General features: G+C 31.8%; 1 protein-coding gene across 1 annotated transcript; it reads left to right on the top strand.

Moving 5' to 3' along the window:
- Positions 1 to 7,687: 7,687 nt before the first annotated feature.
- Positions 7,688 to 12,222, top strand: LOC125827925 (mechanosensitive ion channel protein 8-like). The gene is made up of 5 exons (XM_049507256.1): positions 7,688 to 9,430; positions 10,077 to 10,200; positions 10,588 to 10,881; positions 10,969 to 11,171; positions 11,641 to 12,222. The coding sequence occupies exons 1-5, from the start codon at positions 7,707 to 7,709 to the stop codon at positions 11,924 to 11,926; spliced, it is 2,631 nt and encodes an 876-aa protein (XP_049363213.1). The 5' UTR covers positions 7,688 to 7,706; the 3' UTR covers positions 11,927 to 12,222.
- The last annotated feature ends 2,257 nt before the right edge of the window (positions 12,223 to 14,479 follow it).

Genomic DNA, 14,479 nt, shown 5'->3' with positions numbered 1-14,479 from the left:
AAAAAAATACAAAAAATTCCATTGATTCTTGAAGTGAATCTATCGTAAAAATACTATAAATCATGATAATTGACTATATAAAATATTTCAAAAATGTTGTATGTGGGTAATCTTATTATGCCTTAAATAACATCAAAGAAAGTACAGGTTTGTTATAAAAAAAAATTATTTCTTTATCCACGCAAACAATCGCTTCAAAAACTCAGTTATTAGCCCCAAAACATACCGTTTATATTATCATAGCACGGGTCACATTATCTAGTGTATGTATAAAAAGAAATCAAGAGCAACTAAGTGTTGGCAAGAGATTCATTCAAATATTATGCTTTTATCTATTTTTATATATGTATCTTGTTAAAGAGTCGCAATACAAAAGGGTATAATATAGTAAGTCTATAAGCCTCCTAATTTCAATATCAATGATTAATTTCACGCTGAATCTATAACTTATAAAACACACATAAAGATAACTTTATATATCGTTGTTTCAAAACTTTCATTATATAATTTCCCGTGAGTATTATTTAGTACCACCAATCAAATGTTGCTGTCAACCACATGAGTATTACTTTTTTCTCATACAACCAACGAAATACCACATAAGTTATTTTAAATTATTTTTTCCTAATCATCTCTCCAACCCAATATTAATTTTACAATTATTTGTATACAAACTAATTAATTTTCCTAATTACTTCAACCAAACAATTATAATCGAATGTTATTTTGGAATTGGACCGAACTGTCGCATGACATTTTGGTACATTAGTTAAGACCTACACGTGAATATGAAGCTTCCTATCACAACTTGTTCACAATTATTGCTGAAAAAAACGTTGAATTTTATCATATATTTAAAAAAAAAAATGGCCTTAATTTGTAGGGTAATGGGGTAGGTGAGAATACTATGTGGCGATTAGTGTTTTTGAAAGGAATAATTTCTAGTCTCCACAAGAAATATATGTTGATAAATTAATGGGGTAGGTAATTAATAGTTTTACGTGTCATAATTTTATGAACATACTATATTTGACGGTAAAAATTTACTGTATTCGATATTTATATCAAGTTAAGTATATAATATATTTTTGTATATAAATATTAAAATGTAATTATAATTAACCAGCATGTATTTTCACTTCACTAAATTGCTAATAATAATAAATCTATACAATTCGATGTAAACACCTGACGCAAATCGTGTTTAGAGAGGAAAACTTCTAGTTTTCACAAGAAACACACCTTGCTAAATTAAAGGGGTAGGTAACAGTTTTGACGTGCCATAATTAAACACATTATGTTTATCTAGAATATGTTTTTGTTGTCCTCCTAACTGAACTTAATTAAATGCATTTCAAGATCTGCCAAATGACATAGTAAGTGATATCGTAGAAGCATAGAACTCTTAATAAAAAGTCGAGAAAATGTTGAAAATACCTCTAAACTTAACGAGTATTTAGGGGTGTATCCCACTCATGTGACATGATTAAGAGTGTATTTAAGTTTAATTAGTCAAGTAAGAATGTATTTTTAAGGCTGTCAACAATTAGAAGATGAAATTAATAATTTTGAAAGTGATTTCAATACATTTTTTTTAATAGTAGTTGTACATTTGTGTTTTACTTTCTTCTAGAAGTGAAGCAAAAACACGTGATAATGTGAACCAACCAACGGGCTATCTTCTTCCGCTTGGTCTTTTTTGTTGCGTTAATAAGGTCTTAGTCGATATGGATATTTTGGATTGGTCGCAATAAATGTTAATAAAAAATTTAGAGTTATCACAATTATATTCACCGTCTTGCCTGCTTTCAATTGATGACTAAATTTGATTTGGTAAGCAGTTAGCATAATGAGAATAGTATGGAATTTGTTTTTGATAGTCTTGAAAATAACAATAAGATATTAATTTGTTCAAAGCTAATATTCATGAATCATGACTTTGATAAAAATTAAAAATCATAATTTTCTGGTCAAGCTGCCACAATATTCCAATACATGTCTTGAACATTTGCAACTTATCTTGAAAGTATTTCAACTCATATATCCAAAATTAAGATGTCAAACTTTAGGGGCGTTTTCGTTGTTTCCAGTAGATCTGACATGACGCAAATATGAATTAGCCGAATCAATTACTTTTATTTTCTTTCTCTTTTGCCTAGGATCTACGAAAGCAACTTCTTCTACCTTCACTAGATACGAAGAACAAGGTTATGTACCTATTATCCACCACTCTCCTCAGATTCCATTAATCGGATTATACTAGGTATGTTATTATTATCTCAAAAAGTTTCACAATACTTGCTCATTTGCAGTCGATATGATTCCGGGGAATAATTGATGCACTTAAAATACATTTAACATATGAGTTTTCCTATAATAAAGTCATGGGCTGTATACAGCCCAAATATTGCAATGGGCTAAACCTGTTTGGGCCTCTGAAAAGTCGAAATATAGCCCAAATTTGTGTAATAATGCCTCTATTCCTCGGTAATCGAAGCCCAAAGATCTATAAATTAGCCCATGCTTGACTAGCCAAGCAAATTAATGAACATTATTCTTGGACGAAGTGAACAAATACCCACTTTTGGATTTGGTAATAAAAATTAGGCAAATGACATAGTATAAGAAAGAAATTACTTCCTTTCCCTACTCTTTCATTAATTACCAAAAATCCCTTTTTTTAGTGTTTTTCGGATACATAATATAGCAGTGTGGATACTTAATATAGCAATGCGGATACTTTAATTAATAACGGGCGGGTACTTAAATTATTAAGTTGTTAGCAACACGGATACTTAATTAACGGGCGGATGCATAATATAACAGCGCTGATACTTTAATTAATAACGGGCGGATACTTAAATTATTAAGTAGTTAGCAGTACGGATACTTAATTAACGGGCGGATGCATAATATAGCAGCGCGGATACTTTAATTAATAACGGACGGATACTTAAACTAATAAAGTATCTGGTTAAGTTGAATTGGGGGAAAATAAGGGATTTTTGTATTTTAGTAAAAGAGTAGGGAAATATTGAGAATAGGTAAAGTAGCGTTGTGTATTTAAGTAATTTTTCCTTAAAAGTATGCGATTAAAGTTAAAAATTCGCATATAACTTTGAAAGTTTTTATTTGAAGTGTGGACTTGTGAAGGTTAAACATCAGACGTTTTTGCCTAAAATTTAGTATGACTAGTTGGGGAGTTGAAAAAAAATTCAACTTCAGATACGTTTAACTAAAATTTTGACCTTAACAAGATTTTAGATATATAATAGTTTGCAACGGTCAAGTTTAGATATTTTTATTGAAGCTATAGACTTGTCGACAAACTTCATACATATATGAGTGAAGGTGGCCTTGATGAGATCAAAATTCATACATATACGATTGAAGATGGCCTTGATGAGATCAAAATTCATACATATATGATTGAAGATGGCCTTGGCAAGGCCAAACTTTGAAATTGCAACCTTAACTATATCAAAATTCAAACATTTTTATCTGAACCTGAAATTTCACTCTCACAATATCTTCCAATAATTTTATACAACAAATCTAATACTTCATTTATTAGATTACTCAAATTTTTTATTCATAGGAAGAGTCTTAAATTTTATTTATGCAAGTATTTAAAGCACTATGAGTAATGATCTTTTTTCCAAAAAAAAAAGAAGAAGAATCAATCATATTTTCATTCTTCTTGGTGCCAACATCTACCCACAAAATCAAAAAACCATTTTTTTTCTGAAAAAATAAAAAATAAAATATAATTCTCTTAGAACTTTAATTCAACATTCAAATCTAACACCTACCATTTTACCACAAAGCAAGAACACCCCCCCCCCCCCTCTCCCCCCAAACCCACTAAACCAAAATCGATCAAAATCACATTTAATCCATACACCTTTTTTAAGATAAGTTACACATCAATAATCCAATGCATTATTAATTTCGAAAAGGACAAAATGTTGTGCACATGGCAGAAAATATCATGGAGATTGACGTAGAATTATTGCCTTACATGCAAATTTCCAACTAAACTTAGGTGGTGTTTTATGCTAATCTCGAGAAACAAATTCAAAATTTAAATTTTAATGAATTAGTCTTTAATATTTTTTGTTGTAGATCCATTATATTTAGTTTTGTAAGAAAATATATAGATACTCTTCTACACATTAGAAATATTGAATTTAGGTGAACCCAATATTATATCGCTCCATTCTGCCAATAATTTTATGCCATCTCTTAAATTATTAAAATACTTCTAAATAATTAGGTTGTTGACAAATGTTTGTATGTACACGTAGGTCTCACTTGTCTTTTTTTTATTATTATTTGATGCACAATATTTCAATACTTATGCCATACTTTGTCAGTTAGTTACTGTTGCTTGTACGAAATAGGTATTACCACGTTTTTTTATTATAATTAAATCTCAGTTTGGAGTAGTTAATTAAGCAATGGCATGAGTCATGACCATAGGTTTAATCTGTTCCACTAATCACTAATCTCATTTACTACGTCTCTTTTACCAAGAAAGTAGAGTACCCTTTAAATTACGTAAAATGTACACCGTTAATCTAATTAGTCATGTTATCATTTTCAAAAGGCCAAACACATACATAACCTTTCAAATTTGCCCTCATTTTTCATTTTGGCACTCCAACTTAGCCTTGTTCTATTTTAACCCTTAAACTCCATTTTTTCTTGTACCATTTAAACACTTATACTATTTTTTATGATTTGTTTTTATTTATGTTCTTCAATTGCAATTTCTTATTTTAAAGAAATAGATGTGTGCCTGTTTATTTTCGTAAAAAAAGTAAACATTCGCAAACGAACATAAAAGTTTTCAAACAATAATATTATTTTTTGATATTTCTCTGTATTTTTGCATGAAAATAAATTGACGGAAGTTCTTTGATTTTCTTTCTTAAACATTCAATTAAATTAAATAACACTACTTATTTATTTTTTCTTATCATCTAGGCTATCTAAATTTAACGCAAATACTCACTTTTAATTTTTAATATAAATCAATACGAATAAAAAAATCCATCTTCAAAAAGACTTGACTGACTTTGTTAATAACACTACTAAAAAAAGACTCTTGTTCATTACTAATAACACTACTAAACAATGTTAAAACTCGACTGACTTTGTTAGGTTGTCGGTGATTTTAAAGAAAGAAAATCAATACAATTTCGTCGGTTATTTTTCACACAAAAATACATAACACTCTTAAAAATAAACTATTATTTTTTAAAAAGAATTATTTTTTGTTAATTTTTAATTTTTTAATTAAAATTAACTGACACATGTCAATTTAAAATAAGAAGTTGCAATTGAAGAATATATATAAAAATAAAGAAATCATAAAAATAGTATTTTGTGTTAAAATGATACATAAAAAATGGAGTTTAAGGGTTAAAGAACAAAGCTAAGATAAAGTGTTAGAATGAAAAATGTGAACAAGTTAGAGGGGCTATATATGTGTTTGGCCTTTTCAAAAGATTTACGATTAATTTGGATATACGATATTAAAATATGATTTGAAATCAGATTTATATGAAATTGGAATTTTGTTTAGAAAGACACTCCTTCATTAAAAAAATATATTGTGTAGCTAGAATAAAAATATTTAATTATGTCAATTGACACTTTATGACTTCTACACAATTTTACTACTTTATACTGTCCATTTCTTTTAATTTTTCCTATTTCATCCTTAGATATTTGAATCTTTCATAAAATAAGTAAATGCTAATAAGGATATCATCATTTGTGTCCTAGGGCTAGAACAATGAGCTTCAGACTTAAACACTCGATAATATTTTCGATTCGTTTTTGCCTTGATGACAGAATTATCATGTACTTATATTAAATTACTAATGGAAAATAGCAAATAGTCAATAAAATAGTTAAAATACGTATAAACTAGGAGTATATATTATGTCCCAACAAAAAATGGTAGGTGAAAAATAAACAACAAGAAAAGCTCTTACCTTTGCTTGCAAATTGTTGTTAAGCTGTTTTCTCCCCTAAGGAAAGAATACGTGATTTCGACTGAATAATATAGGTTAGTCTATCAATTTTCAAAAGAGTAAGGGGAAAAATAATAATAATTAAGTTTGTTCCTTTACTAGCGATTTTATTCTTTGTTAAATTTTTGATCTAATATTATTTCTGTTGTTAAAAAAACAATCTTGTTTCTTTGATCCGTAACAAAATTTCATTCCGAGAGTACTGTAAAATAATATTTGAGTATATTTGAACCATTTTTCTTGATGAATTTAAATATATGAAATTCATTTTTTTTTTTCGAAGTTGAAGCTTTGTTGATAACAAAGAAAAATACTCTGTTACTACTACAAAAAAAAAAAAAACCCAAAACTTTAATGGATGGTCAAATTTTTTAATTAACTAAAAGAAAAACAAGTAATTCCTCCGTTTCCAAAATGAGTTGCTATATTTCGCTTCTCGCAAATTAATCTAACTATTAGATTTAAATTAGATAAAATTAACTAAATATTTTTATAATTAAAATTTAATATTTTAAACACAAAAAATATTTTAAATTATAATTTTTCTCATCTCAATTTAAATAAATATATTTTAAAATATTAATCCAAATTCATGTAATTTTATTTTCTATCGAAAAGGTGAAACACGACAAAAACAGTGGTAAACATATCAATCGTTGAAATGATTTTTTTCGTTCGAATTAATGCGACCAATGTTATGAAAAAGAATAATGTCTTTTTTACATTATTTTATTTATAGTAACAAAGGACCACACGGACGAGTCTCCGAGTAAAAGGATTATTGTCCATATGGTTAAGTGTTAACAGCTCTCAACATGGAAATAATAAATATTTTTTATTATTAATTAAAGATGTCAAATTCTAATTTTCTAAAATTAGACTTTTTTCTGACCATTTTCAAATTTATGGTCTTTTCCATTTTTTTTTACGTGACAAAAAAAGATTTTGTTATATAAAAAATAATCAATTATAAGGAGTATTTTAATTTAAAGTAAGGAACTTTTCAATGTAAAATGAAATTCAATTGAGCTTTTAATATAAGTATCAAATGTTTGTGACATCTTTAGAATATTTAAATAAATCTATTTTTTATCGTAATTATTTCATATATTTCTAAAAATTATTTTAACTTATAGTACTTTTACATAGTTTTTAAATATTTAAATTTTATTTTAAAAAACTTAAAATTTTCATGTCTTAATTCAGATCAAACTATAGAAATACAATATATTTTACGTTCATACAAGATTTGAAAAACATACTCAAATTCTATTTTAATACTATGTATTAAATACTATTTTTCTGGCTCGAACTCGTGATCGCAAAACAGAGATAGTAGTAATAAAAAACTCAATAGTGAGCATCCTCACGCATCCCTACTCGCGCAACTGTACGGTCTCGATTCACCAGTCTGATTCCTCCATTAATGGAACGGAACACAAACTCAATTCTCTTTCCGTTTCGTTCCAATTTTCAAAGTTGCCAACTTTTTCTCTCGTCTTCTACCAAAAAGCTCACTTTTTTATTCACGCACAATAAAAACTCAACTGTGTTAATCTCTCTCTGTCGCTCTGTTAATCTCACCGCCATTGCCGTATTAAAATATTCATTTGTTTCTGACTCCAGTTTGTACTGATCCTTTTCTTTTTTTTCCCTGTTTTAATGGAAAAGTTGAGGTCTTTCAAATCTCTGTCTCCAGTTCATCATCTTCATCGTGCTAACTCTCCTTCACATCCAATAGAAGAACGTCAAAATTTATTGAAAGAAACCCCAATACCCAGTGTTTCTAGTATGGGTTCTCAAGCTATGGATGGAACTGAGGGTAAAGAAGTAGTCGTCAAAGCGAATATCAGAGAAACCCCAAAAACCTATAAAGAAACAGAGCTCTCTTCTTCTTCATCTTCTTCGAAAACCCAGTTGAGTAACAATGCCAGTACAGATGAGAGTATACAGAATAAGGTATATAGAGATTCCAGTTACGATTTCTCTAACGATGCAGCAATGAAACGCATGAGGGATAACAGCAAAGATTTCGACTTCGTAACGGAATCGCCATTTTCACAGCCGTCTCCGTTATCTAGGGTGGAAGAAAGCCCCAACCACGGCGTCCTTACGCCGAGGGAAGTTCGGGTTTCTTTCAATGAGAAGCTTGCCGGTAACGGATCGATTCGCCGGCGGTCCAATTTGAGTACTGGACCGGGTTTACAAGATGAGGTTGTGCTCAGTACCAGCTCTTCATTTAGGAGAAAATCGAATCTTTTAGCTGCTACTAGAACAAAATCGAGGTTAATGGACCCACCTGAGCAAGATCAAAGGTCACAGAAGATTACTATGAAATCTGGGATTTTAGGGAGAAGTACTGAATTTGAAGATGATGACCCTTTTTCAGATGAGGATTTACCAGAAGAGTATAAGAAAATGAAGTTTAATTTATTCTCTGTTCTTCAGATGGTGAGTTTGATTTTGATAATTGCGGCTTTTGTTTGTAGTCTTACTATTAGAAAATTTAAGGGGAGGAGTATATTTGGGCTTGCATTGTGGAAATGGGAGTTAATGGTTTTAGTGTTGATTTGTGGAAGATTGGTTTCTGGATGGGGGATTAGATTGGCTGTATTCTTTATTGAGAGGAATTTCGTGTTGCGTAAAAGGGTGTTGTATTTTGTGTATGGATTGAGGAACTCAGTGCAGAATTGCATTTGGTTGAGTCTTGTTTTGATTGCTTGGCAATGTATTTTTGATAAGAAGGTTGAGAGTATTACGAATACGAAGGTATTAAGGTATGTGTCTCAGATTTGGGTGTGTCTCTTGTTGGGAACATTCATTTGGTTGCTGAAGACACTGTTGGTGAAGGTTTTGGCTACGTCGTTTCATGTTACTGCATTTTTTGATCGGATTCAAGAAGCTTTGTTTACTCAGTATGTGATTGAGACGTTGTCTGGACCGCCATTGGTTGAGATTAAGATGGAGCTGGAGGAGGAGGAGAGGGTTATTGCTGAAGTGCAGAAGCTTCAGAGTGCTGGGGCTACATTGCCTCCTGATCTCAAGGCCAGTATATTTCCAAAGAGACCGATTGGGACTCCACGGAAGTCCACTGCTGCTGCTACTCCTAGGAGTCCTGTATTTTCGAGAGCTGCTTCAAGAAAGGAAAAAGAAGAACAGGGAGGCATAACTATAGATCATCTACATAGGCTGAATCAGAAGAACATTTCAGCTTGGAATATGAAAAGGTTGATAAATATTGTTCGTAAAGGTGTGCTGTCAACTTTGGATGAGAAGCTTGAGCAGTCAAATGGCGACGATGAAGCTGCAGTTCAAATCACAAGTGAGAAACAAGCAAAAATTGCTGCCAAGAAGGTTTTTATTAATGTGGCGAAGCCTGACTCAAAGTAAGTATCGTGTTTAGGGGGACGGTTAGAAAGTGATTGATTCACGTATTAAAATCAGTATAAGTAATACCATGTTTGGTAGATTTTAGTTGCTACTTATCAAATTCAGCACACCAAGTATCGCATTTGCTTACCAATTTACACTCCCGCATAACTAATACATGAATACGTTATAAGAGAATCTATGTATTATTTTATGCATGTTAGAAGATGGAATAACTAATAAAGTACATGAATAATTAAACCCTGCATAACTAGTACATGAATAACTAGACTATGCATTACTATTACTTGCATAACTCTAACCATTAACCAAACGACCCCTTAAGATGTAAGAGTTAAGTTCCTTATTGTATCTTATTTAGCATTTTGTTTGCTGATTTAACGAGATAAATCATAGCTTAATTGTTTTGTTGATAATCTTCAAGTAGCATAAAGTGGAAGTGCAGTTTAGATGTTTGGCTAGATGTTTCCTTCTAATTTTGTTGTATGGTTTCATCAACTTGCTGCCCTTTAAGTGCTTACTTTTATGTTCATGCTTATTCCCAACAATTCCCTTTTACTTTTACCTTTTATGACCTTTCTGTGGCATCTAATTTTCGGATCTAATTGATTTACTTATTTTGTTGTTTATCGCTGCCATCAGGTTCATCTATCTGGAGGATATAATGCGTTTTATGAGAGAAGATGAAGCTTTGAAAACAATGCAGCTCTTTGAAGGTGGAACTGAAGCCAAAGGAATTAGTAAACGCGCGTTGAAAAATTGGGTGGTGGGTATATGGCCAATTTTCTTCGATATTCTCTTTCCTCATATATGCAATCCCTTCTTTTTCTTTTTCCTCCTTTTGGTGCATAATGTTTGTTGCAAATTAGTTATGGAGTTTTGAGAAGCTTATATTTCTCTTATCTCCAAATTTCAGGCCTATATGCATAGGTTATTCACTTTTACTGTTCATTTTGGAGATGTTGTGTTTCCGAATAAATTGCCTCTAGTTGAGTAGCTGTGTAAAACAAAAATGAACTAACAGTTGTGAAATTTAGCAACCGGGCAGAAAGGGGAAAGCACTATTGCTCAAAGTTAGATTGTGAAATAAAGATTAGGACATAAAGATTTCTATTTCTAGGTGATTCCTATCTTTGATCTTTATTCCTTTCAGGTGAATGCGTTTAGAGAACGGAGAGCTCTTGCTTTGTCTTTGAACGACACAAAGACTGCCGTTAACAAACTACATCACATGTTGAACGTCTTAGTAGGGGTTATCATACTGGTCGTCTGGCTTCTTATACTCAAAGTTGCCACTACACATTTCCTGGTCTTTATGAGCTCTCAGGTTCTTCTGGTCGTATTCATGTTTGGAAACACTGCCAAGACAACATTCGAGGCAATCATATTCTTATTTGTGATGCACCCATTTGATGTAGGTGATCGTGTTGAAATTGATGGAGTTCATGTAAGAAATTCTTCCACAGTTATATAGATCATTGGATAACATTCTGATTTGTATATTAAAAGACCTTTTCTGATGTTTGTATTTCAGATGATTGTAGAAGAGATGAATATATTGACTACGGTTCTCCTGAGATTTGATAACCTGAAGATCACATATCCCAACAGTGTCTTATCTACAAAGCCCATAAGTAACTATTATCGCAGTCCAGACATGGGAGATGCAATCGAATTCTGCATTCACATCTCAACTCCTATGGAAAAAATAGCATCGATGAAAGAGAAAATAACAAGGTATATACAACTATTCATCTTCCGTTAATTTTTTTTAGCTGTTTCCTTTTCGTATCTCGAGTTATAGTGGTTGACTTGCTCTTTTATGATACTCAACATAAGAATGCACTCATCTTAGTAGTCTGTCTACACACAAATCAGCTATCCTTACTCTTTTTTCGGAAATATTACTGTTGGTAAAATAGACGCAACAGAACGCCTTTTTGACTTGCCTCTCAGCTTAAGCAAGAAACTAATTACTCCGCTTTTAATTTGTTTTTCCTTTTGAGTTCGTCTAAAAAAGGAGGTCTTTCCTTTTTGCAACTCTTTAATTTCAACTTTCCACATCACATTCTTAAGCCACATGATTCAAAAGTATCTTTTAATTCCTAAAACTCCGTACCAAGTCAAAACCAGACAAACAAATTGAAACCAAGCGAGTAATATTCTTTTGTTATAATAATTCATGGTTTGGCTTCTGGACTGTCAGGTATATTCAGAACAAAAGTGATCATTGGTATCCAGATCCCTCAGTTGTGATGAGGGATGTTGAAGACTTGAACAGGATAAAGTGGTCGGTATGGATTTCACACACAATGAATTTCCAAGACATGGGAGAGAGATGGGCAAGGAGAGCTCTTTTAATTGAGGAAATGGTTAAGATATTCAGAGAGCTAGCTATCGAATATCGTATGCTCCCTCTCGATGTCAATGTTCGTAATATGCCACAGATATCATCGAGCAGAGTCCCTTCTAACTGGTCTCTTTGTGCTTAATCAATGATTGAAACGTCTACTCATCTGATAATTCTCACCAGAGACCATTGAAGAAAGGTGTGTTTGTTAATGAAAGCATTGTAAACTTGAAAATTGCCTATGATTTCAGATGGTAAAGTAGTTTTGATCAGTCAATATTTGGCGAGTTAATGTACATAATGAGCTGGTCTCTTTTTTTAGTTGAAAATTTAGGAAGTTGACAGTGAAATTCCATAGAAATTGCCACAATTATGTAGTTATGAGTATCTTAATTACTTTTTATTATCTAATCTTAAATCTTATAATTGTCCTTAGAATTGCTATCTTTTTATAGTTTTATAATTGTCACCATTAGCAATTGAACTTTTGCCTAGCATTGCATAACTTGTGGGATGTTATAATGCGGAAATAAAACAATTTATGCCCCGTGATAAATACGGGGGCAGAAATTAAAGACCAGCACAAAATAGGAGAAGTTCAAAATGATCCATTAAATGGATTGGGAATGTTGAGTGGCTCAATCTTTTGACGACAAATTGATATGGATGATGACAACGATGACGTCTTTCTGCTTTATTAAGGTCTGATGAAGGATGTGTAAAAATTAGACTGCTATACATTCCCTTGCTTCTATTAGGCAGTTTCTCTAATCACATGACTGTAAATAACAAGTATACCCTGTTTATATGACTGTTAATAATTGAATATTGATATGTCTTATCTTGGTTGGGTCTTGAATCTTGTGATTTTCATTATGGAATTTGTTTGGATAAGTGCCCTGTGCTTATTGATGTTTTGCATATACGTTTGTGCTGCTGGGTTGTATATATGTGATGAATTTATTCCATATTTTCTCGCTGAAGGATATCCTCTCTATGTTGCTTCGTTTGGACTAGGATGTCAAAATGCCAGCCACTTTTTGGCTTTTGTTTTCATGTGCTTACTAACTCTGCAAGTTTCTTTTTATTATTTACCCTATGGTTGGTTTGGGTGAATAAGGTGGTCCATAGGGGGGAAGTAACAGAGATGGTTACTTCAGTACCCCTATAAGAGTCAGAAATGAGATAAACTAGCTGCATGATTCCTAAACTAGATTGTTCCTACCCCTTTCTCCCCTTTTGGCTTTATTGAACAAACAAAACGTTTTTGTACCACTGTACTATCATGCCAGAGTTTATGTTTTTGCTGGTTCATCTTGACATTATATTCCTGTTGTGAACTTGGGAAATCGAGTAGTAACTTGGTTGGAATGAAAAGCAGCTATAGATTCAAGGGCTGTCAACCTTTTGAGCTGGAATTTATTGTTTTTCTTTAACAAGCAAGCCAGTGAGCATGACTGGCGATGCGATGTAAGCCAGTTGGTTTTGTTGGGGAATCTTTTGGATAAGCAGCTCTAGAACCTTGCTTGATTTTGGTTTTGATTGAAGGAAGTGTGTTGCTGGCACTTCATTTGAAGGTCAGATAGTGGCTTTTCCTACTTACCACTTAGGTGACTTGGTCTGAGGTTTAGGGGCTTATCTAAATGGGAACCTAGGGGTTCAAGTGAACACAGTAGCTTTTACACAAGCTTTCTATATGCATTACGATTTCACTAAATATCCATAAATATTTGAATGTGGATACAACTATTATTGTATAGTAACTTGAGGACGTCGTAGGAACCTATAAACTTAAAATCTTGAATTCGCCTCTGCAGTGAGGTTAATGGTCCTTTGCACTAAGCTCATCCTTACTGTTACCATAGGAGCAAGAGAAGCTGATTACTAGGATTGAACAACAGGTAAATCCCATAGTTGGCAGTTGCCTCTGTCTAGTCTATTAAATCCTGCTTAGTTGTGATGAAACTAGTATCGGGCCCATAAATAAAGCCCACCCAATGAATTTGGGCTAGCTGGAAAAAGTGTTCATGCATGGTAGCCCCCCTAATGTCAACTAGCGTTTGATCAGATCTTCAAATATTTTCAAGTTCTCGATAATTGACTTGGACCAACTTTGGAGACTCTACTTACAAAATTTCAAAAGTTCCAAGTAAAATGCATGTCCAAACATAACTTTGAAAACTCAAAATTTCAATTTTAAAATCTATAGTCATATCACATATGAGAACTCAAATCGAAATAATGTGTCACTTGTTACATTGCTCATAAACTTATTATTCTTTTTTCATAGTTGAACTATATTTTTATATTCTTGACCATGACACTCTTAGCTTTGAAAACATAATATATGTGTTGGAATTATATTCGAGAATCACTTTTACTTTTGCTTAAAAAAATAAGAAAGGTATCCATATCTTAAAATATTTTCATATCAAGATAAGATGAGATACAAGGCCGGTGGACCAACTTAGCCAATCAAACCAAAAACTTTGTGCTTTGTCTTAATTCTAATATTTTATTTTATTCATTTTGCTTAACCTTTTTCTTGTGCACATTTGGATAATATTGTTTCTTTAAATTCAAAACTAAAGTGAATTTTAATTAATTAGGTTAAAATCTATTGTTTTCATTTGACTAAAAATTTAGTCAACTCTGAATTATTGCCAAAATATAGAACAAATAAGATATTAATATG

Source organism: Solanum verrucosum, unplaced genomic scaffold (assembly GCF_900185275.1).
Source record: "Solanum verrucosum unplaced genomic scaffold, falcon-dt-bn FXZP01000064.1, whole genome shotgun sequence".
NCBI classification, from domain to species: Eukaryota; Viridiplantae; Streptophyta; class Magnoliopsida; order Solanales; family Solanaceae; genus Solanum; species Solanum verrucosum.
This window is presented reverse-complemented; position numbering and strand designations above follow the sequence as displayed.